At 38.4% G+C, this 26,365-nt stretch overlaps 1 protein-coding gene across 1 annotated transcript in view; it reads right to left on the bottom strand.

Annotated features, from left to right (window-relative positions):
• The window catches only part of NDFIP1 (Nedd4 family interacting protein 1), a 56,371-nt gene that overhangs the window by 24,027 nt on the left and 5,979 nt on the right, over positions 1-26,365 (bottom strand). The window contains exon 2 of the mRNA XM_036895265.2: positions 742-829. Coding sequence (XP_036751160.2) covers positions 742-829 — 88 coding nt within the window. The remainder of the gene's footprint in view (positions 1-741; positions 830-26,365) is intronic.

Genomic DNA, 26,365 nt, shown 5'->3' with positions numbered 1-26,365 from the left:
AAAGCAAACATCAATGAACACATCCAAGACAAAAGTCTATGGCTAACAGAGACGGGTAAGATTCCTCAAGGGAGGAACAACCTAAGACAGGCACAGTCGCAGGGGGGCCATCAGGTGAGAAATTGGGGATCAACAGAGGTGAGGCTTAGAACCTCACCCCCCTGTTTTGAGAGAAATCTTCTGCATCCATGGATGTTTTGTTGCCCTTGTCTAGCTTGGATTAATACTTAGTCTATAGGCACAGACCTGATCATCTACACTTGCCCTCTTACAGCGCTAAATCATGTTTTCTACCTTTATCTTCCATCTACCTACCACTTCAGCACTTTATTTTTAAAAAAAAATAAGGGAGAGATGTGGGATTCACATATAAATCAAGTATAAAAATCAAATGGATAATCATATCTGACTTGATTGTTTATAGTTCATGATGCGTGATCAAAACCAAAAGTTTCTGTGATGACTGCCCTTGCACTGTTCACCACGTAAGAACTTATTCACTACGTAAGAACTTGTTCACCATGTAAGAACTTGTTCGTTATGCTTCAGAAGATTGGAGACTGTTGAGAATTAGACTTGGGGTTCATTAATGATTGTGCATTGAGGCCCCTATACAGAATTTTATTGTTGTTAACAACCATTTGATCAATAAATATGAGAGATGCCCTCTCAAAAAAAAAAAAAAAAAGTCTATGGCTAAGCGCACTTCAAGATTTCAGGAATCACCTCGCCATCACCTACCTGCACCCTCTGCAGAGATGCTGCTGTAAGGCGGAGGCGCGTCACTGGCAGTCTGTTCTGGCTCCCCAGGCTCCTCCTCATTCTGCAACTAAATAAAAATTTAACACTTTAATGCAAGTACAAAGCCAATTAGACAAGAGGAGAACCTGAAAACTGGAACAGCCTTTCTGGAAAGCTATTTGATTATGTGTTTCAAAAGTCTTAAGATGTGCAAATCCTTTACAAAGCATTCTAGTCCCGGGAATTGATCTTAAGGAAATAATCAAAGAGGTAAAAAGGCAGATACAAAAGTTACTGCAGCAAGAATTAGAAACAACCTAAATTCCGATCACAGGGGACTTATTAATTAAATTACAGTTCATCTCACAAAGAACTACTAAACAGTCATAAAAATGAAAATGAAGTAAATTTTATGACTTAAACAGACAGATATGCATGCTGTATTGTTACATTGAAAAAGCTTAATTTACCAAACTGCATGTATCATTTAATTTGGTTTTGAAAGACAAATATGTGATGGAAAGAAGGTCTAGAATGATAAACATCTAAAGTTTACCCTTTTTATGTCTAGGTGATACAGTCGTAGGGGAATTTTTCCTTTTTGCTGTTTATATATATGTTCTAATTTCTTGTAATGAATATTTATCACTCATACAATTTTTAAGTTATAAAAATAATGCAATAATAATTATCTATTAAGCCAAAGGCAAATCAGAGGAAACCAATGTTTACCATTACATTCCATTTGCTCATATAAATTTTATCTTAAATAACTGAGACATTTATGAAAACATAAAATTCTACCTAATTCTACACATAACCTCTATCAATACATCTCCCTCTTCCCTATCTCCTTGCTGGTCAAATCTTCAGCTCCAGTTGCACTAAATAACTCACACGGAAAAGGGTGTCTTCCTACCTTTGCCAGTCTGGGTAGTTACCTGACTCAACTTCATAGAACAAAGACATTTGAGTTAAGTTTTCCAGTGTGACAATAGGCTACAGCTCATTTAAAAGATGAACTGGGTAAGAATGAGTGTCAATCTGTAATAAGAGTATTTATCAGTGTAACTGACGTGGGGGTCTGGGGTCCCTGCTGTACACCACCATGATACACAGAGCCAATGGAGCCATTCGTAAATACACACGCCTCTAAACCACCTGCTACAAGGAACCCTACCTTGAGTTGAGATGGGAAAACAGAGCCTGACCTGCTGTCACATGAAGTAGAGCTCCCTAATTCTTTAAATTTTAACCAACCATCTCAGTCTCCAATCCCTATGCTGTTCAAAATTAGAAGTGAACAAAACTTTTCTGACTAATACTGCAAACCATTCAACTTCAAATGAATTCTTGTGCCTAACTTTCGTCAACATCTACCATCTGGGCACATATTTTTGAACGCTGGTAATCTAACACTAAACCTAAGATGCTCCCATGTAACCCAAGATGAACTTTCCTTTTAAAGGAAGGCATATGGGAAAAATAGCTAGAGTAAAACCAAATGTTCCCAAGGCACCAAATCAGTAACTTATTTAAAAAGAGTTCTTGGGGCCATAGTTCCCTTGGAATACTTTTAACATTATCTGAAGCTCTAGACAGGGTATTCTTAGCCTCCCACTCTTGTGCCCTGGTAAGGCTGCAAAAAAGAAGTAGGAGAGTTAGCAGCAAAAACAGGCAAATACAGACTTCTGAAGAATATACTTAATATACCGTATACTTAATATACTATAGCCAGTAACTCTTTATTTAATCTAGCTTGATATTTTTTACCTGTTTTATATTTCCTGAGCTTGGTCAAATAATCATGTTACCTCTGCATAATTTAGTTCGAAAGGAAGCATGACAATTCTAAGAAATACAGAAGTCCAAAGAATAAAGAGGCCTTATATGCCAGTATCTACAAGATAGGCAGCCTGCTCCAGCAACGCGGAAATGTGAAATCTCATTATCCCACAGCAGTGTAACATATAACAGCAAAGACATTCCAACCTTTCCAGACACTCCATTTTCCTCTTTGCTGAGGGGAAAAAAACAGTTGCAGGTCAAGTTTTCTGCTCTATTAAAATTCACCACCTAAGATCATATACAAATATTATTTTGAACTGCAAACAAAAACAACAAAAACACCCACTATGACTACGGAGGCTCAACACACTGGAATGAGATCCAAGGACCTCACTGTTCAGGGTTAGAACTGGCTTGTTTTCTATAATGCTGGTGATAAATTTAGGCTCCAAACAAGAAAGGTGTTTAAAATAAAGATACTACAATGTGGGAGAAAAGAGGCAACACCTTCAAAAAGTACTTAGTGACCACCACCTGCAATGAACAATAAATAATTTGCTAAAACAACAGAATCCCTAAGTATACATTTTTGCACTTTGCAGGTATCTAAGTCTACTGATTTGGGTCTGCCAGCCAAACACATCGGGCACTCACGACAAGGGTGCTGGCGGGGGGAGGGGACGGCTGCATGCACCCTAGCACTGGGGTTTATCTATAAGGCTATGAAATTGGTTACCTGGCTCCAGGGTAGTTTTAAGGTTCCCCTTTCCTGTGCAGCCCTCCCTGCCACATCCCCAGGGCTCAGGAAATCTGCAGGCTCTCTCCTGGGCCTTTCTCACAGAATAGGCATCACTCTCACTCTAGGGCTGGCACTGGAAAGATGCCTAGCCTCTTCTATCAACTGCGTCAGCAGGAGCCTTAGTCAGCCTACGTGCCACAGACACTGTGCGAGGCAGGTACGAAAAGGGGTAGGACCTTCTGCTCTTTCCCTGAACTGTGCTGCCGGGCAGGTGGAAGCAGGAATCCTCTGTGTCAACTGACAGATAAATACCTCCTGGGGACTGGATTCTTTTCTGTCATGTAATTTTTTTTAGCAATTCTGATCAACTTTACTTAACTCCAAATGAGGTTTAAATCCCATTTTTTCCAAATAAAATTATACAATTACCTATGCATGCCATATAAAGTACTAAGTTTAGTACGAACTACCTACAACTACCTACCTATGTCTCCATCACTGAGATAGGAATAATCCAATCCTCTGAAAATTCAGATGGCCTTTTTCTGTACCACACCCCAAACTGTGCCCTCACCCTCACTTTCCTGATTCCATCCTCCTCTCTATACTCTGAGCAGACTCTGTAATGGCTCCCCAAAAGAACCCTAAAATTCTTGAATGTTGCCACTTTAGATGCATCACAATCTGCTGTGGTGCCTCTTAGCCTTGATCACCTCAATTTATTTGTTCAGTATATACCTACAAATACATGCTAATAATGTTTTGTCCGCTAGATTTAGCCTGGGAAATACAGCACATCTAAAATAAACCTCACTACATTCCTCTGTCTCCTATCTATACTAATGCTATTAGAAAGAAATTACGATATTTTAGCTAAACAGTTTAAAGACTTTCCCACATAGAAATCATGTATAGCTCTAGTTCTAATGGAAGCAAACTTGAATTTAACAAATTTAAAGATACTTATACACTACAGCATTAAATTCTTGTTTGTGTTCTCACCCCAGAGCAAGGCTTTGTCACTACATTCACTTAAGTAGTTCTAAAGATGATCTTCGACTTAAAATGAGGTGTTTTTAAGCAGCAGCAGAGCCAGGGCTAGGATTAGGCCAAAGTAAGGGGCGGTATTTTCAACGGTACCAGATGGCAATACCCTAAAGGCATTTGCTTCTCTCTACTTACTAAGAACGAGAGAACAACAGCAGCCACCAAAAAACCCTACTAAGCAACAAAGAAAAAAACAAACCACCCATAAATCCTTATACACCAGAAGAGCTATCAGAATATACCTCATAATTCACACAAACATAATAATCAGCATGTGGAAAATAATGGTGAGTTATCCATTAAATCCATAAAGTTAAAAGTATTTATACCACTTATTTTTTTCTTAGTTGAGTCCTTTTTAAACAGTAGAAAAGTTCTTGTCAGTTTTAAATCTCTTAAGTTATTAACAGTAAGTCTCAAAAAACCCTGTCTCAATGCCTAAACTCTAGCTTTAAATGTTATTTACTTCTAGTTTTAGAGATAATTTCTAAAACTTCTACCTTAAAATGCAATTTTTAAACTTCTCATTACCAATCCACTACCTCTTTAAAGCCTTGCAAATCAGACAGTGTAATTACCAAAAAGTAAACAAGCAAAATTTCTTTAGGTAAACAACCAAGTATGCTATTTTACTTTGCTGTTCATAAACAGCCAATGTTTGTGCAGGACTATAAATTTTCTACTGTATACAGACTGTAGATTTTTAATGGTACATTGAATATTGACTGTAAATTGTGTTGTTCCAACATCACCAAACTGTTTACATTCAAGAACAGTTCTCTATTAAATTTCTATTAATTAGGAGATGACATTTAAAATAAGTTAATTCTTACAAAGAGAAACTCAGAAATAAAAAACAATCTAATTTAACTTTGAAACGGACACAGAATTTTAAGACTTATTTCCAAAGAAGACATACAACTGGCCAGTATACACAAGATGCTCAACATCATTAGCTATCAGAGAAATACAAATCAAAACTGTGAGATACCATTTGCTACCACTACTATGGCCGTAAAAAAAATAATAAAGTTAAATAACAAGTGCTGTTGAATATGCGGGGAAACTGGGAGCCTCATACACTGTCAGTAGGAATGTAAAGTGGTGTAGCCACTAAAGAAAACAGTTTGGCAGTTCCTCAAAAATAAAGTTAAACACAAAGTTATGAAAAGATCCATAATTCCACTCCCAAGTATGTAAGTATATAAGAGAACTGAAAACATATTTTCACAAACTTGTGCATGAATGTTCACAGCAGCATTATTTATAACAGCCAAAATGTTTATCCAACTGATGAATGGAAAAACGAGATGTGTGTTCATACAAAAGGATGGAAGGAATAATTCATCCCATCCCCAAAAAATGGATGAATACTGATACAAGCTACATGGATGACTCTTGAAAACATTATGCTAAGCAAAAGAAACCTGTCACAAAACACCATATATTAACATGATTCCATTTATATAAAATGTCCAGAAAAGGTAAATCTAATAGAGACAGAAAGGTTACCTGGTGCTGGGGAAAGGAAGAAGGGGGAGTGACTAACTGCTAATAGGGCCAGGTTTCTTTTTAGGGGTAATGAAAATTAGAATTTTTGGAATTAGGCAGTGGTAATGGTTGCAAAACCCTGGGAATACAGCAAAAATCACTGAATTACACACTTTAAAAGGACGAATTTTATGGCATATGAATTATATCTCAAAAAAACTAAGTATACTTAATTTTGAAAATACAAACATATATAAATTTTATTTAAAAGAAAACTGAAAATTAACCACTTCAAATCATTATTGTCTTGCTAAAGAATGTCTGTGTTCTACATCAAGAGTTTACCTTAAAGATAACTTTAAAAATAAACAAACCACCAGGTTTAGATTATCCCCACATGTCTCATGTCAGAAGAAAAAGATTAATAAAACTCCTAATACCAAAATTAGAACAATTTTAAAAATTCACCAAAGCAAAGGAAAAGTAGTCAGAATAATGCTTTAAAAAGTTAACAGAATAACAGATGAAAATAATACTCTAATACTACAGCAAATCCCCTTAGAAAGGCCATCAGTTTGTAAAGCTTTCTATTTAAAGATTTTTGTGGTACTCACTGTTAACATATGTACATATAGTTGATCCTTGAACAACACAGGTTTGAATTGCAGGGGTCCACTTATACGTTTCTTTTTTCAGTTAATATTGTACAGTACTTTAAGTGTATTTTCTCTTCATGATTTTCTTAATAACTTTTTCTCTAGCTTTATTGTAAGAAGACTATATATATATAATACATATACAAAATATGTGCTAATCCACTGTTTATGTTATTGGCAAGGCTTCTGGTCAACAGCAAGCTTAGTTAAATTTTGGGGAAGTCAAAGTTAAACATGGATTTTCAATTACGCAGGTGGTCAGCTCCCCAACCCCCGTGTTGTTCAAAGGTCAACTGTGTAACAGATGAATCAAACTTGGTTTGGAAGGAGAGAAAATATTAGTTAGTCCTTAGTATTTTTTAATCCTTAGAAATGACAGCAAATGCTATGAACTGTGTCACCAATTTGAGGGCTCTCCTTTCTATTCTTCACCTGCGGTTCAAGAAACACGTGAGAAGGTGTACCACCCAGAAAAGGCAGCAAGACAGAAAATAGAAGCCATCCACCTCCAACTTCAACTTTCCTAAGAAGCCGAGGCATTATGAGAAATCACTCCTCACCAGTGGGGAGGCACTATACTAGCCAACCACAGCTGTGACAGTGGCACTGTGAGATTTTTGGGTGGCACCATAAAATTGTCACCAACCTGCCAACCCCTGGAATCCATGCCTTAGGTACGAGTATTTCCACAACTGATGGCTTCGCCCAAAACACCATCAAGTAAATGGTTCCCAGTGTTTTCTGGTACTTAGCTTCAGCAAAATCTATAGCCAAGGGCCTCCGGGTTAATGATACTAACCCACATGCTTCATGATTTTATAAAGATTGGGGAAACACGGAGGGACAATCACACAACATTCTCAAATAGGCAACAGCAAGTCTCTGCCCCATGTTTGCAATATCTTTTAGGAAGTACATCCAAATGACTACATTAACCAATCCATGTCCCCAGTCACATCCCGAATCCTACCTCTTCTCTACTTCTTGGTTTCATAAGAAAACTTGGGCTTAGTTCAGTACTGCGAGAAGGAATTAAAACTCCTGGCAAAGACAAACTCAAATGGAGACTAAGCACCTGGCTTATTTCCCTTGCCTTTGACAGTACGGCAGAAACTGCTCATCTTTTGTTATTAAAATAAGCAATATGAAAATGGTAGCTAGACCAGATTCATTTTAAAATAATTTATATCAAATCTAGTCCATAATTTAAATGAAGAGTGTTAAAATACTGTTTGTATTTTTAAAAAAAAGGATGTTGTGTTCACCTCAGATATATTGGCTCTAAAATATTAACATGGAACCAAAACCAAAATCCTAATTATTCGCCATGCATAATTACACATTAAGCTCTCTCTAAAAATATAGAGGTTATCCCAACAGAACAGACTATAACTCGCATCTATTCAGACCCTTTTAGATTTCAGTAGTAATTTTTAAAAATCATTGTTCCTATTTATAAACTCACAAAAGAACTGGAAGAATTCTAGATTTGGCTTAGAGAATATTTCTAACTTCCATTAAGATTTTATACATATGCATACACATATGTATTTATATATAGAAAGATTTCTATATAAGGATACATATAGTATACATACTGTGATATGAGTTATGCATCTCAGGTATATTTGGTCTTCATACACAGTTCCTGAAAACACTTCAGAGCCTTAAAGGTTGGAATGGGCGTCTTACCGTGTTAATGAGACTGTTAGATCCCACACAAGGGCGGGGGCTGGAGGTTGAATCAGCCAATGGCCAAGGATTCAATCAATCACGACTATGTAATGAAGTCCTCACAAGAACTTAAGAGAAGAGCCTATCTCTCTTTTACATCCTGGCTGCTTGGTTGGAGAGTTTCCACCTGTCACTACCCAAGCTCCACAAGGATAGAAGCTCCTTGTCCTATGTATCTGTTCATCTGGTTATTTAATTGTATCCTTTACGATACCATTCATTAAAATCGTAAATGTGAGTGTTTTATTTCATTCCATGTGCCACTCTAGCAAATTAATGGAACCTAAGAGGAAGGTTGTTGGAAACCTGCCATCTGAAGCCTGTGAAGCCCGTTGGTCAGAAGCACAGGTAACAACAGCCTGGGGCTTGTGACAGACATCTGGAGTAGGGGGTTGGAGGAAAGTCCTGTAAGACACAGCCCTTAACCTGGGAATCTGGTGCCGTCTCCAGGCAGATAGCATCAGAACTGGGTTGAATTCTTGGACACCCTGCTGGTGTTCGAGAATTGCTTGGCATTGTGTGTGGGAAGACCCCCCCCCTTCACACACACACGCACACACACACTGGAATTAGGTCCGGGAACCCAAAAGGAGTTGGTGTATAACTCACATTCATCTATTTCCTCTAAAATTCTAACCTGTAAAACAATTACGTAATATTAAAATTACAAAAAAAGTCAACCCTTTTAAATCAGTCCAGTGCAAAGGTATGCCCATCTAGCAATATATTTCGTTTGATTTGTGTAACTGAAAGAACTGTACTGACTTCAAATGAAAATGCTGCTGATGTAAATATGTAACCTAGAACCAAATATAAGTATGTTGTGATTCAAGCTTTCCATTCTCTCCACTGCCTTTTCTTCTGCCACAGCCCACAACCTCCTTCCTCATGGACAGTCTCAAATTTGGGTACTGAAATTTTGCCAGGCACTAACAATACATGCCAGGATCTACCCTTTTTTTTTTTTCAAGTACTGTTGACGTAAAACCTCACTGGTTTCAAACATACACCACAGTGGTTCCGCAGTTACCATATTATTCAGTCCTCACTCCCACTAGCGCGGTTGCTGTCTGTTAACCTAGGAAGATGTTACACTCGTTGAGTGTATTCTCCATGTGCACTACCATCCCTGTCACCACCTCATATTGTGACTGAGAATTTTTGTGCCCCTTTATCCTCCTCCTCCTCCCCTATGGTAACCTCCAGGCACTTCTCAGTGTTTATGAGTCTACTGTTATTTTGTTCATTCTGTTTTGTTTTTATACTCCACAAATAAGTGAAATCATATGGTATTTGTCTTTCTCCACCTGGCTTATTTCACTGAGCATAATACCCTCTAGATACATCCACCTTGTTGCAAATGGTAGGATTTCTTTTTTTGTGTGGTTGAATAATATTCCATTGCATATGCACCACCTCTTCTTTATTCATTCATTTATTGATGGACACTTAGTTTGTGCCCATAATCTTGGCTATTGTAATAATATGGCAATAAACATAGGGGTGCATATATCTTTTCAAATCAGGGATTTTGTTTTCTTCAGATAAATTCCTGGAAGTGGAATTACTGGTCAAAAGGTATTTCTATTTTTCGTTTTTTGAGGAACCTCCATACTGCTTTCCACAGTGTCTGCACCAGTTGATGTTCCCACCAACAGTGTGGGAGGGTTCCCATTTCTCCACTTAATCACCAACACTTGTTATTTCTTTTCTTTTGGACAGTGGCCATTTTGACTGGTGTGAGGTGATATCTCATTGGGGTTTTGATTTGCTTTTCCCTCCCTGATGATGAGCAATGTGGAGCATCTTTTCATATGTCTGTTGGCCATCATATTTCTTCTTTGGAGAAATGTCTGTTCAGGTCATCTACCCATTTATTAATCAGGTTATTTGTTTTTTAGGTGTTGAGGCATATGAATATATAAATATGTTCTTTATGTGTTTTGGATGTTAACCCCTTATCAGATAAATCATTTACAAATATATTCTTTCATACTGAAGGTTCCCTTTTGTTCTGCTGCTGGTGTCCTTTACTATACAGAAGCTTTTTAGTTTGATGTAGTCCCACTTGTTCATTTTTCATCTTTTTGTTTCCCTTGCTGAGGAGATGAGTCCAGGAAAAAATTGCTCATACTTATGTTCAAGAAAGCTTTGCCTATGTTTTCTTCTAAGAGTTTTTATGGTTTCACATCTTACATTCAGGCCTTTGACCCATTTTGAGCTTATTTTTGTGTATGGAGTTAGATAGTTCCAGGATCCACCAGTTTTTGACTGTTCTCCCTTAATGTTCCTGAAAGAACACTTTCATTTTTTCATTGATTTACTAGAAATATTGGTTGGTACTTTAAGCTGTAGTATTATTTATGCTGATAATTTTGGATGTTAAAAAGTTAATTTGATAAGATTCGTTAAATGAAGCTTTATATGCAATTATTAAAATCACAAGTTTGTCAACAAGGACAAAATAAGTTTTTCAATAAACCTATTAACAGAAGTACTATTTCTATACCCTTTATGCTAAAATACCAAAGGAAGTAGTTTCTTAGGTACAGTAACTGGTTTCTTCCAAGCTCTAGTTGTTTTTCATGTCAATATTCTCTACCCTGTGGTTAGATTAGTGTTTGGTTCACCACAGAGGATGGCATATTTTTACCAGCAATTTCCTGAAGTAGTACATATCCATCTTACTGTTGTTCTTCAAAAGTGGACTATCAATTTCTTCCTTAAAATGGTTGGCTTTTTTTGTGTTTCAGGACATGAAGATATTCACCCATTTTTGTGTCTCAAATTAATAATTTTTATTCATTTAAAATACACCATTAAGAGAATGAAATAACAACCCTGAACTGGAGAAGATACATTTTTCAAAGGACTCATATCCAGTATATATAAAGAACGTCTAAAAATAAATAAGGAATCCACCTAACTGAAAAAAATGGGCAAAATACTTGAATAGACACTTCACAAAAGAAGATAATCCAAATTGCCAATAAACTTTCAAAAAAGGTGCTCCATTTCATTAGTCATCACAGAGATGCAAATTAAGAACATATAATGACAGTTAAAAAAGCAGAAAATACCAAATGGTGTTGAGGGTATATAACAACCAGAACTCTCAAACTGGGAGTATAAATTTATACAACCACTTTTGGAAAACTGGCAATATCTAGTAAAGATGAATTTATACATACTCTGCCAAGCAATTCCACTCTAGTTACATATTGAACAGAAACATTAAGTTCACCAAAAGACATATCAGGATGTTCAAGCAATATTATTCATAAAATTCGAAACTACCCAAATGCCCATCAACAGCAGTATGGGTAACTAAATTGTGATATCTTCACAAAATGGTAAACTATACAGCCACATTAGAGAATAAACTGCAAACAACACACAACAGCTTGGGTGAATCTCACAAACATAATGTTGAGAAAAAGAAGCCAGACTGTGATATATGAGTCATTTGAGATACATATTTGGTCATTCATATAACCAAATATATATTTCCCAGGTAAATTGGGTCTTCATCCATGGTTCTTGAAGACACTGCAGTTTTAAAGGTGAAATGGGTATCTTTTCATGTTAATAAGAGACTTCTGGACCCCTGACCCAAAGGCAGGGGCTGGAAGTTCAATCAGCCAATGGCCAATAATCTAGTCAACCATGACTATGCACTGAAGCCTTCCCAAAACACCCTGAGAAAAGCATACCCATCTCTGCTCTCTTGGATCCTGCAGCTTTGCCAGAGAGAGCTCTGTGCTTGGGGAACCGGACTGCATCCCCGTGCCATCAAGCTGGGCCCCAAGCTCCACGAGGATAGAAGCTCCTTTATTTGGGACCTTGCCTTGTGTGTCTGTCTCTTCATTTGGCTGTTAATTTGTGTCTTTTAGGATATCCTTTATTAAACTGGTAAACTAAGTGTTTTTCTGAGTTCTGTGAGCCGTTCTAGCAAAATAAAACCTAAGGGGGAAGTCGTGGGAATCTCCAATCTGCAGCCAGTAGGTCAGAAGCACACGTTAACAACCTGGCGCTTGTGACTGGAGTCTGGAGTGGCAGTAGAAGGCAGTCCTGTAGGACTGAGCCCTTAACCTAGGGAATCTGGTGCTGTCTCTGGGCAGACAGCATCACCATCTAGTTGAGTTCTCTGCTGGTGTTGGAGAATTGCTTGGTGTTGTGTATGTGGGAAGACATCCCTCCTCTCCACACACACACTGGAATTGGGTCTGGGAACCAAAAGGGGTTAAGCACATCATCACACAGACACAAGAGCATTTACTGTGATTTATATTTATATAAAGATCAAAACCAGGCAAACCTAACAGGCCCAGAAGCTTTTACCCTGGGAAGGGGGACAACTGTAAATACATTTGACAGGAGCTTCTAGAGTGCTCGCAATGCTGGTTCTTGATCTGGGTACTAGTTAAGTGTGCATGTTCAGCTTGCGAATCCCTGATCTATGATCTGTGCTTGTTTCTGTATATAAACCACGCTTCGCTAACAATTCAGAAGGGGAGAAAAGGGAACTGGCAGAGGATTCATAACATAGACTGTGAGTCTCTGCAGGTTGGGATCCTTAGCATGGTTTATCACTGTACTCACCCTAGCACCTAACAGTGAGTGGCCCACTGTGGATACCATGTCAGTGCACATTGACTTATGCAGGCATGGAGGTGTAGCTTTAACAGAAACCTACCTGAAGAAATGGCAGCTCATCTTTTTTTTTTTTTTTTTAATTATTATTATTATTATTATTTTAAAATAATTATTTTTTATTGAAGGGTAGTTGACACACAGTATTACATTACATGAGTTTCAAGTGTACAACACAGTGGTAGAACATTTATATACATAATTCTAGGTTCCAGCTATCACCCTACCAGGCTGTTACAATATCTTGACTATATTCCTTATGCTATACATTACATCCCGGTTACTTATTTATTTTACCATTGGAAGTCTGTCCTTTTTTTTTTTTTTTTTTTTTTGTGAGGGCATCTCTCATATTTATTGATCAAATGGTTGTTAACGACAATAAAATTCTGTATAGGGGAGTCAATGCTCAATGCACAATCATTAATCCACCCCAAGCCTAATTTTTGTCAGTCTCCAATCTTCTGAGGCATAACAAACAAGTTTTTACATGTAGAACAAATTCTTACATAATGAATAAGTTACATAGTGAACAGTACAAGGGCAGTCATCACAGAAACTTTCGGTTTTGCTCATGCATTATGAACTCTAAACAGTCAGTTCAAATATGAATACTCATTTGGTTTTTATACTTGATTTATATGTGGATACCACTTTTCTCTCTTTATTATTATGATTTTTAATAAAATGCTGAAGTGGTAGGTAGATACAAGATAAAGGTAGAAAACATAGTTTAGTGTTGTAAGAGAGCACATGTAGATGATCAGGTGTGTGCCTGTAGACTATGTGTTAATCCAAGCTAGACCAGGGCAATAAAACATCCACGTATGCAGAACATTTCTCTCACAACGGGGGGGTGAGGTTCTAAGCCTCACCTCTGTTGATCCCCAATTTCTCACCTGATGGCCCCCCTGCGACTGTGCCTGTCTTAGGTTGTTCCTCCCTTGAGGAATCTTACCCGTCTCTGGCTAACCAGTCATCTTCCGGGGCCATACAGGGAAATGTGAAGTTGGTAAGTGAGAGAGAAGCCTTATTGTTTGAAAAAGTTAGCTTTTTACTTCTTTGCATATTTATGCCCTGTGGCTTCTATGCCCAGCATTTGTCTTGAGGTATCTTTACCACTTGGAAGAATTATGATACTCGGTAAATTTGATATGAGGCACGAATTCTATTTAAGGGTTGTAATTAGGAAGGAAGAAGAAAAGCTATAGAAGTAGCAGGCGGAAGAAAACATGGGAAGATTGATTATTTCTTTGATATATCTTCTTGTAGAGTAACTTCAGCATGTACAGGTTTTAAGCTACTACTTAAATTGCACACACACATTAACATAATAGGAGTATAGTTACATAACCAAAGCATATCTGTGATTACCAGCCATCTGCAGTGAAACCAAGAAAACCAGTTAGGCACCTTAGGCATTTGTGAATGATTTGTGAAATCTATGATATGGTGGATATTGTCCAACTGAACTTGAACAGTCTGAGAGAAATCAGACAAATTAAAACAACCCATTCCTGGGGATTGTTCATATGCCATATGTTCTTTTAACAGTAAATAGTTTGTAGTTGTAAGACTTTGGAGCGCTACAATTTGCACTTCTCCAAATTCTTGGTTGAGTTCCAACAGTATAGATCCAGTCCAATTTTGTTGTTTTACTGTATGCACAGGCCAGCTTAGATATCTCCTTCCTCATTCCCATGGCAAGTCCAGGAACTGGTGGGATGAGTGCATCTACAGCTGTAGCAGTGCGTAGATCTTTGTTGGGGTTTTTTGATGATCATCTTCCGGCATGAGTCTTCCAGAGAGTGCAGATGTTGGAAGTTCTTTTTCATATCATATCTTAGTTCATTTTCGGGGTAGCCCAATTAGGCTTTGATCCTCTGTATAAACACAAACAGACCCTTTGCCTACACTTTTATATGCCCTTTATACCCTTGTGTAGAACTCGTTGGAGGTTACCACACAGAAACTGCCCTTTTTTTTTTTTTTTTCTATCACTAATCTACACTTACATGACGAATATTATGTTTACTAGGCTCTCCCCTATAAACCCCTTTACAGTCACTGTCCATCAGCATAGCAAAATGTTGTAGAATCACTACTTGCCTTCTCTGTGTTGTACAGCCCTCCCTTTTCTCCTACCCCCCCATGCATGTTAATCTTAATACCCCCCTACTTCTCCCCCCCTTATCCCTCCCTACCCACCCATCCTCCCCAGTCCCTTTCCCTTTGGTACCTGTTAGTCCATTCTTGAGTTCTGTGATTCTGCTGCTGTTTTGTTCCTTCAGTTTTTCCTTTGTTCTTATATTCCACAGATAAGTGAAATCATTTGGTATTTCTCTTTCTCCGCTTGGCTTGTTTCACTGAGCATAATACCCTCCAGCTCCATCCATGTTGCTGCAAATGATTGGATTTGCCCTTTTCTTATGGCTGAGTAGTATTCCATTGTGTATATGTACCACATCTTCTTTATCCATTCATCTATTGATGGACATTTAGGTTGCTTCCAATTCTTGGCTATTGTAAATAGTGCTGCAATAAACATAGGGGTGCATCTGTCTTTCTCAAACTTGATTGCTGCGTTCTTAGGGTAAATTCCTAGGAGTGGAATTCCTGGGTCAAATGGTAAGTCTGTTTTGAGCATTTTGATGTACCTCCATACTGCTTTCCACAATGGTTGAACTAACTTACATTCCCACCAGCAGTGTAGGAGGGTTCCCCTTTCTCCACAGCCTCGCCAACATTTGTTGTTGTTTGTCTTTTGGATGGCAGCCATCCTTACTGGTGTGAGGTGATACCTCATTGTAGTTTTAATTTGCATTTCTCTGATAATTAGCGATGTGGAGCATCTTTTCATGTGTCTGTTGGCCATCTGTATTTCTTTTTTGGAGAACTGTCTCTTCAGTTCCTCTGCCCATTTTTTAATTGGGTTATTTGTTTTTTGTTTGTTGAGGCGTGAGAGCTCCTTATATATTCTGGACGTCAAGCCTTTATCGGATGTGTCATTTTCAAATATATTCTCCCATACTGTAGGGATCCTTCTTGTCCTATTGATGGTGTCTTTTGCTGTACAGAAGCTTTTCAGCTTAATATAGTCCCACTTACTCATTTTTGCTGTTGTTTTCCTTGCCCAGGGAGATATGTTCAAGAAGAGGTCACTCATGTTTATGTCTAAGAGGTTTGTGCCTATGTTTTCTTCCAAGAGTTTAATGGTTTCATGGCTTACATTCAGGTCTTTGATCCATTTTGAGTTTACTTTTGTATATGGGGTTAGACAATGGTCCAGTTTCATTCTCCTACATGTAGCTGTCCAGTTTTGCCAGCACCACCTGTTGAAGAGACTGTCATTTTGCCATTGTATGTCCATAGCTCCTTTATCAAATATTAATTGACCATATATGTCTGGGTTAATGTCTGGATTCTCTAGTCTGTTCCATTGGTCTGTGGCTCTGCTCATGTGCCAGTACCAAATTGTCTTGATTACTATGGCTTTATAGTAGAGCTTGAAGTTGGGGAGTGAGATCCCCCCTACTTTATTCTTCTTTCTCAGGATTGCTTTGGCTATTCGGGGTCTTTGGTGTTTCCATATGAATTTTTGAATTATTTGTTCCAGTTCATTGAAGAATGTTGCTGGTAGTTTCATAGGGATTGCATCAAATCTGTATATTGCTTTGGGCAGGATGGCCATTTTAACGATATTAATTCTTCCTAGCCACGAGCATGGGATGAGTTTCCATCTGTTAGTGTCCCCTTTAATTTCTCTTAAGAGTGACTTGTAGTTTTCAGAGTATAAGTCTTTCACTTCTTTGGTTAGGTTTATTCCTAGATATTTTATTTTTTTTGATGCAATTGTGAATGGAGTTGTTTTCCTGATTTCTCTTTCTTTTGGTTCATTGTTAGTATATAGGAAAGCCACAGATTTCTGTGTGTTGATTTTGTATCCTGCAACTTTGCTGTATTCCGATATCAGTTCTAGTAGTTTTGGGGTGGAGTCTTTAGGGTTTTTTATGTACAGTATCATGTCATCTGCAAATAGTGACAGTTTAACTTCTTCTTTACCAATCTGGATTCCTTGTATTTCTTTGTTTTGTCTGATTGCCGTGGCTAGGACCTCCAGTACTATGTTAAATAACAGTGGAGAGAGTGGGCATCCCTGTCTAGTTCCCGATCTCAGAGGAAATGCTTTCAGCTTCTCGCTGTTCAATATAATGTTGGCTGTGGGTTTATCATAGATGGCCTTTATTATGTTGAGGTACTTGCCCTCTATTCCCATTTTGCTGAGAGTTTTTAACATGAATGGATGTTGAACTTTGTCAAATGCTTTTTCAGCATCTATGGAGATGATCATGTGGTTTTTGTCTTTCTTTTTGTTGATGTGGTGGATGATGTTGATGGACTTTCGAATGTTGTACCATCCTTGCATCCCTGGGATGAATCCCACTTGGTCATGGTGTATGATCCTTTTGATGTATTTTTGAATTCGGTTTGCTAATATTTTGTTGAGTATTTTTGCATCTACGTTCATCAGGGATATTGGTCTGTAGTTTTCTTTTTTGGTGGGGTCTTTGCCTGGTTTTGGTATTAGGGTGATGTTAGCTTCATAGAATGAGTTTGGGAGTATCCCCTCCTCCTCTATTTTTTGGAAAACTTTAAGGAGAATGGGTATTATGTCTTCCCTGTATGTCTGATAAAATTCCGAGGTAAATCCATCTGGCCCGGGGGTTTTGTTCTTTGGTAGTTTTTTGATTACCTCTTCAATTTCGTTGCTGGTAATTGGTCTGTTTAGATTTTCTGTTTCTTCCTGGGTCAATCTTGGAAGGTTATATTTTTCTAGGAAGTTGTCCATTTCTCCTAGGTTTCCCAGCTTGTTAGCATATAGGTTTTCATAGTATTCTCCAATAATTCTTTGCATTTCCGTGGGGTCCGTCGTGATTTTTCCTTTCTCGTTTCTGATACTGTTGATTTGTGTTGACTCTCTTTTCTTCTTAATAAGTCTGGCTAGAGGCTTATCTATTTTGTTTATTTTCTCGAAGAACCAGCTCTTGGTTTCATTGATTTTTGCTATTGTTTTATTCTTCTCAATTTTATTTATTTCTTCTCTGATCTTTATTATGTCCCTCCTTCTGCTGACCTTAGGCCTCATCTGTTCTTCTTTTTCCAATTTCGATAATTGTGACATTAGACCGTTCATTTGGGATTGCTCTTCCTTTTTTAAATATGCTTGGAATGCTATATACTTTCCTCTTAAGACTGCTTTTGCTGTGTCCCACAGAAGTTGGGGCTTAGTGTTGTTGTTGTCATTTGTTTCCATATATTGCTGGATCTCCATTTTGATTTGGTCATTGATCCATTGGTTATTTAGGAGCGTGTTGTTAAGCCTCCATGTGTTTGTGAGCCTCTTTGCTTTCTTTGTACAGTTTATTTCTAGTTTTATGCCTTTGTGGTCTGAAAAGTTGGTTGGTAGGATTTCAATTTTTTGGAATTTTCTGAGGCTCTTTTTGTGGCCTAGTATGTGGTCTATTCTGGAGAATGTTCCATGTGCACTTGAGAAGAATGTATATCCCGCTGCTTTTGGATGTAGAGTTCTATAGATGTCTATTAGGTCCATCTGCTCTACTGTGTTGTTCAGTGCTTCCGTGTCCTTACTTATTTTCTGCCCAGTGGATCTATCCTTTGGGGTGAGTGGTGTGTTGAAGTCTCCTAGAATGAATGCATTGCAGTCTATATCCCCCTTTAGTTCTGTTAGTATTTGTTTCACATATGCTGGTCCTCCTGTGTTGGGTGCATATATATTTAGAATGGTTATATCCTCTTGTTTGACTGAGCCCTTTATCATTATGTAGTGTCCTTTATCTCTTGTTACTTTCTTTGTTTTGAAGTCTATTTTGTCTGATATTAGTACTGCAACCCCTGCTTTCTTCTCACTGTTGTTTGCTTGAAATATGTTTTTCCATCCCTTGACTTTTAGTCTGTACATGTCTTTGGGTTTGAGGTGAGTTTCTTGTAAGCAGCATATAGATGGGTCTTGCTTTTTTATCCATTCTGTTACTCTGTGTCTTTTGATTGGTGCATTCAACCCATTAACATTTAGGGTGACTATTGAAAGATATGTACTTATTGCCATTGCAGGCTTTAAATTCGTGGTTACCAAAGGTTCAAGGTTAGCCTCTTTAGTATCTTACTGCCTAACTTAGCTCGCTTATTGAGCTGTTATATACACTGTCTGGAGATTCTTTTCTTCTCTCCCTTCTTGTTCCTCCTCCTCGATTCTTCATATGTTGGGTGTTTTGTGCTGTGCTCCTTCTAGGAGTGCTCCCATCTAGAGCAGTCCCTGTAAGATGTTCTGTAGAGGTGGTTTGTGGAAAACAAATTCCCTCAGCTTTTGTTTGTCTGGGAATTGTTTAATCCCACCGTCATATTTGAATGATAGTCGTGCTGGATACAGTATCCTTGGTTCAAGGCCCTTCTGTTTCATTGTATTAAATATATCATGCCATTCTCTTCTGGCCTGTAGGGTTTCTGTTGAGAAATCTGACGTTAGCCTGATGGGTTTCCCTTTATAGGTGACCTTTTTCTCTCTAGCTGCCTTTAACACTCTTTCCTTGTCCTTGATCTTTGCCATTTTAATTATTATGTGTCTTGGTGTTGCCCTTCTTGGATCCTTTCTGTTGGGGGTTCTGTGTATTTCCGTGGTCTGTTCGATTATTTCCTTCCCCAGTTTGGGGAAGTTTTCAGCAATTATTTCTTCTAAGATACTTTCCATCTCTTTTCCTCTCTCTTCTTCTTCTGGGACCCCTATAATACGGATATTGTTCCTTTTGGATTGGTCACACAGTTCTCTTAACATTGTTTCATTTCTGGAGATCCTTTTGTCTCTCTCTATGTCAGCTTCTATGCGTTCCTGTTCTCTGATTTCAATTCCATCAATGGCCTCTTGCATTCTATCCATTCTGCTTATAAACCCTTCCAGAGTTTGTTTCATTTCTGCGATCTCCTTTCTGGCATCTGTGATCTCCCTCTGGACTTCATCCCATTTCTCTTGCGTATTTCTCTGCATCTCTGTCAGCATGTTTATGATTCTTATTTTGAATTCTTTGTCAGGAAGACTGGTTAGGTCTGTCTCCATCTCTGGTGTTGTCTCTGTGATCTTTGTCTGCCTGTAGCTTTGCCTTTTCATGGTGATAGGAATAGTTTGCAGAGCTGGGACGAGTGACGGCTGGAAGGACTTCCTTTCTTGTTGGTTTGTGGCCCTCCTCTCCTGGGAGAACAGCGGCCTCTAGTGGCTTGTGCTGCGCAGCTGCGCGCAGACAGGGCTTCTGCTTCCTGCCCGGCTGCTATGGAGTTAATCTCCGCTGTTGCTGTGGGCGTGGCCTGGCTCGGGCAGCTGCTCCAAAGTGGTGGAGTCGCGTTGGAGCAGGAGCGGCTGGGAGGCTATTTATCTCCGTAAGGGGCCTCCCTGCTCCCTGCAGCCCAGGGGTTAGGGTGCCCAGAGATCCCGGATTCCCTACCTCTGGATTAAGTGACCCGCCCTGCCCCTTTAAGACTTCCAAAAAGCACCCGCCAAAACAAAACAACGACCACAAAAAAAAACAAGAAAAAAAATTTTTTTAATTAAAAAAAAAAAAAAAATTTTTTTTTTAATTAAAAAAAAAAAAAAAAGGTGGTCGTTCGTTTTTCTTTATTCTCCGGTGCCAGCCTCAGGCCTCTGCTCACCCGTCTTTCTGCCCTGTTTCCCTAGTATTGGGGTCCCTGTCCCTTTAAGACTTCCAAAAAGCACTCGCCAAAACAAAACAGCAAAAAAGCAAAAAAAAAAAAAAAATGGTCGCGCGCTTTTCTTATGCCCTCAGTCGCCCAGCCTCCAGTGCCTGCTCACTGTTCTTGCTGCCCTGTTTTCCTAGTATCGAGGGCCCTGCACTCTGGCCCGGATGGCGGGGGCTGGGTGCTCGGCAGTCCTGGGCTCCGTCTCCCTCCCGCTCTGCCTGCTCTTCTCCCGCCGGGAGCTTGGGGGAGGGGCGCTCGGCTCCCGCGGGGCCGGGGCTTGTATCTTACCCCCTTCGCGAGGCGCTGGGTTCTCTCAGGTGCGGATGTGGTCTGGATATTGTCCTGTGTCCTCTGGTCTTTATTCTAGGAAGGGTTGTCTTTGTTATATTTTCATAGATATATGTTGTTTTGGGAGGAGATTTCCGCTGCTCTATTCACGCCGCCATCTTCCGCCCCTCTCTCGGCAGCTCATCTTAATACCATCTTAACTTGCCAGTTCACACTGCTCTAAAGTATTCATATTACAGATCACCAAATAAATGCACAGGCTAGGCATGTAGCCACATGGGAGTGACTGCCGTATCTGTGGAAGGGACAGTAATGATGGCTCCATGAAGAAGTAGCAGCAGGTGGCATCCCCCTCACTACTTAACACAAAAAGTGCACAAACCACAGAGAGAACTGAAAAGAGACCGGGCTTTACAAAGTCACCACAGTAAGCTCTCTCACTGACTGGCCTAAAAGCAAGGAAGTATGAAAAACAAAAAACTTTCAAAGGAAGACTGCCCTGACCTGAGTTGTAAACTCACAAATATTCGACTTATTTTCATGTTTCATAAGGTACACATGCATCACATGTATGCCATTTGTATATCAAATATTGCATAACAAAAATGAAAAGAACATTATGGTTCTATAGTCACCAATTTTAAAAAGAAATGAAAACAAAAATGTAAGAAACACAGGAGACACAGACATCTCCAGCTTTATTTCTTTAGAAATAAGCATTTAGTATTTGACCTATAATAGCACAGTGTACTGGGTACAAATGGGTGTTCAGGAAATGTTTACGGGGGACTTAGTGAAGGGGGGAGCCTAGTAAACATAATGTCTTTCATGTAATTGTAGATTAATGATACCAAAATAAAAAAGAAATGTTTACGGCACATATGAAGGAAAACTGGTATTCTGATCACACTAATTCCAAGGAGGTTTTTTTCCTTATAGAAACAACAATTAGCATATCCAAAAAATGGAGTATTTTACATTTAAAAGGTAGTAAAGTCAAATATACAGACACTGAAAGTGACAGAGCTATGCCTAGAACCCAGGGACGCATGCTGACTGCAGCCTGCCTGGCTCTGTTAGCCCCAAGAGCTACCAGAACTCTTTCAGGCTGAGAAGTTCCAAAAGCTCTGCTTGCTTATTACTATATTATTATTATTATTATTAATTATTATTATTATTATTATTATGCCTGGAGTACAGCATACTAGGACAGAGACTATGGATGGGACAAGGAATTCTGTTCAAGAGTCTGCCTTAACTTAGGCCCGGCCATGTGGTCCCCTTCTTGTGCAGAAACTATGAAACAGGGAGATGCATTCAACATTTCATAGCTTTCCTTCCACCCCATCACCACAGAATGTTCCGCTGTACAAGATTAAATTGACTGCTAGATTAATTTAATACCACTCAATGAACATGCCAGGCTGTGTGAATCTGTGCTGTCTGAGGACACAACAGTGAGTACGACTGGTGTTCTGACCTCAGTAAGTTTAGCAAAGAAAAGACAATAAAAAGAAGTAACTGTAATTATAATGTTCCACTTAAAAGATTAAACATACACATTTGCTCTTATCTCTTCTAAAACCCTCTTAAATGTAAATCTTAGCCAAGTTTTCTTAATTTGAAGGCCAAAAACTACAAAGACAATTACCAGGAAAAGCAGCAGCAATGAAATCATGAAAGCGGGAAGCAGGATGAGGGGTGGAAACTAACACAGCAGACCCAAGAAAACCGAACCCTAAACCAGAAGGCAGGAAAGCAACCTGCCTAACTATACCTCCAAAGCCTTAAGAATTGGTGGCATCAGGTACCAAGGGAAGTAGGAGTGAAAATGAGATTTAAAAGCAGAAAGAAAAGTTGGAGACACAGTTAAAACACACATAGATACCAAGAAACTTACTGGAGGTTTATTCTCTGGAGAGAGTAAACCAGAGGGTTCTAAGCTGGAGACACCACAGTTTAGGAAAAAGGGTAGCTTATCTGAAAAGAATGATTAAATGTGAGATGTATGAACTGAATGCTGAGATCTCTCGGCCATAACTGTCCTCTGAGGAAACTGACCGGCCCAAGGAAAAAGATCTAAAGACACTGTCACTCCAATGAACAGCCTACTCAGTTCACGCTCTGGCGGAGGCCTTCACAAGAAGCTCCCTTACGCTTGCTGAGCTTCCAAACTGCTTTACTCATTGTGCACTTAACCAAGTAGGCAAAGATCACCACGCACCTAACAAAAACTTCTAGCGTGAAAGGTCATAAAAGACCAAAGCAAAGAGAGTAAATGCAATGCAGAGTAAACAAATTATACAGAAAGATGAAAACTTAAGAAAAAAACTTTCAATAATATCAAAGAGAATAAATTAGAACCATAAAATGATTACAGAGTGCAGTTCTTTTAAAAAGGAAGAACAATTAGCAGTTTTTGAAAATTAAAAATGGTAACAGAAATAAAAATTTTACCAAAGAAATATACAACTGAGAAAACCTCATAGAATGTAGACAAAAAGGCAGAGATGAAAAATATGAGAAGAGCCTTAAAAAAATTAAAGATTTAGTATAGGGGGTCCAAGATGCAGAGAGAGAAGGAAAAAAAAAAAATCAAACAAATATTTTTTTAAATTTCCCAGAACTGACAAATGAGCTTCCAAACCAAAAGGGCCCACTGTGTGCCTAGCACAATAGATTTTTTTTAAAAGTCTATACTAAGGTACAACATAGTGAAATGTAAGACCACTGGAGCCAAAAAAGCAGCTCCTAAAAAAAAAAAAGACCCCACATATTTGTCAAAACCTTTGGAAGCTTATAGCAAAGAGTGAATTTTAATGTATGTAAAATTAAGAATAAACATTTAGGTGGTTGGCAGTTCCCAAGATGGTAAGCAGAATGAAACAAACAATCTAAATATATTATAAATGTATGAAACAACCCCGCTGAAGAGGGTGGGGGGGAAAGGTGCTGACCTAAGTACCTATGATATAAGGCTGCAACACTGAAGGCAAAAGAAACTGTACATGTGAGCTGTCCTCTAGGTGTGCAACGGTCTCCCACAAGGGTGTGGATTAACAATGCTGGCACCACTACACGTGTGTATTCTAACTGAAGAATTAAGTAAATAGACGGCATGTGGTGAGAGCCCAGTTTCTCCCCGTTGGAGTGGGAGTTTATAGATAAGCAAGGGGAGTGATCCATGCAGTGATGATTAGAGTCGGTTAGTTTAATATAGATACAGATGGTTACACAAAGAAATGTTTACAGATACGTGTCCACCTGTATTTCTTTACTCTGTCAGCTTGGAAGGCCTAAATGCAGTGACACCCTACTGGCAATGAGCACAGATCTTGGTTTCTGGGGAACCAGGACCCCTGGGAGGAATGGCTGACTCTAGGATGGTGCAGGAAATATACACAAAGAGCCTGGTGTCAAAAAGTAAGGAAGTGCTTAAGAAAACCAAAATGGTGAAGTTATGGCAAAGGGACAAGGTGCCAATGGAGTATCAAAGGACAAAACTGGAATACTTTGAGCAACAAAATTAACTAGTATTGGATTATAACTCAGAGAATAAAATAAATGAGTGCAATCTGATATCAATGAATAAATAAATTGAGAAAAGACCAATGTCCCATGCAGAAAAACTCCAAATAATTTAACAGATACTAGGCCCTCAACAAGGTGGTGCACAATTCCCCAATCCTTAAGTGTGGATTACACACAGTGACCTGTTCCAAAGAGAACAACAGTATGAAACGGGGAGGAAATAAGATGAATTTTACAATAGAGAAACTTGACAAACACTACTTCAGCCAGGTAATCAAGGTCAATGTCAACAGTGATGTTATGTTGATAGTATGCATTATTAGTATGATAAAAGGTACTTGATCTCTTGTGGTCTTCCTCCCCAAAAACCCACAATCCCAGTCTAACCATGAGAAAGGCATCAGACAAATCCCAATTGATTATGTGAGAAGACGGATGTTAGCTGAGCCTACTGTGGTAATCATTTCATAATACACCTAACCCTTGAACAACACAGGTTTTTGAACTGCACAGATCCACTTATGCATGGATTTTTTTCAATAAATATATTGAAAAATTTTTTGGAGATTTGCCCCAATTTGAAAAAACATTTTCTTTTCTCTAGCTTACTTTATTGTAACATAGTATATAATACAGATAAACATACAAAATATGTTAATTGACTATTTACATTATCAGTAAGGCTACTGGTCAGCAGCAGGCTATCAGTAGTTACATTTTTAGGAAATCAAGTTACAGGCATATTTTCAACTGCAGAGGGGGTTGGTGCCCCAACACTTGTGCTGCTCAAGGGTCAACTGTATATGTAAATCAAAGTATCATGCTGTACTTACAGTGATATATGTCAATTGTTTCTCAATAAAACTGAGGGAAAAAGTCACAATTGGGGGCCATTCCACAAATACTGACCAACAATCCTCAAAATTGTAAAGGTCTTCAAAAACAAGGAAAATGGAAAGAACTGTCACAGCTGAGAGGAGTCTGAGGAGACATGACTACCAAATGAAATGTGGTAACTTACACGGAATCATGGAACAAAAAACATAAGGTGAAAAATGAAAATCAGAAAAAAGCATGGACTTTATAGTTAATAATAATGTATCAGTATTGGTTCATATACTCTCACAATGTACCATACTAATATAGATGTTAATGAGGGAAACTGGATCTGGGGTCTATGGAAACTACACTATCTTCTCAATGTCCCCAAAAATCTAAAAGTGCTAGAAAAAATCAAGTTTACTTTAAAATATTAAATTTAAAAATTAAAAATTAATAATTTTTTTAACAGGCAAAGTTAAAATAACTAAAGAGCATGGAGATACACACCAAAGCTGAGGTGCAGTTACACCTCCCAGGAGAGATTGGGAGGAAAGGAAAATCAAGCTTTCCTTTAAAAGCTACTGTTTGACTCTGGCATATGCAGAATAGATGTGTATTATTGTGTAAGAAGAAATGTCTAATTTTAAGTGCCACATTTGATCACTGATAAATAAAATAAAACTGTTTACTAAACAGGAGCCACTCCCTAAACCCTTATATTTCCATTCATAAATTATCCAATCTCCAGAAAGACCTCCAAACCATATTCAAGCCTCTGATTAACTACTAACTGATATTACCATAATACACAAATTTAAAAGAAAAACTGTCAAAGATTATACTAAATTGCTGGGGGCAGAGGGAGGCTATAAAAAACTTACCTGTGGAAAAAAACTGCTTTTAATCAGTAAGAAAATATTTCACTAGAAATGTTCTTAAATTTGATCAGTATTTAGAGCTAGTATTTAGAACCTTTAATATAAATTATGTTATTCGAAACAATGAGTCAGCCTAATCGTTAACAGCAGGATGTGCTAAGTGATGTCTGGTAACATTTGCTTTATTGCCACACTTGGTAAAGGCAATAACATATATACTGCACTTCTATCCA

Source organism: Manis pentadactyla, chromosome 13 (assembly GCF_030020395.1).
Source record: "Manis pentadactyla isolate mManPen7 chromosome 13, mManPen7.hap1, whole genome shotgun sequence".
Classification (NCBI taxonomy): domain Eukaryota; kingdom Metazoa; phylum Chordata; class Mammalia; order Pholidota; family Manidae; genus Manis; species Manis pentadactyla.
Note: the sequence above shows the minus strand (reverse complement) of the source record. Positions and strands in the feature narration are given on the sequence as shown.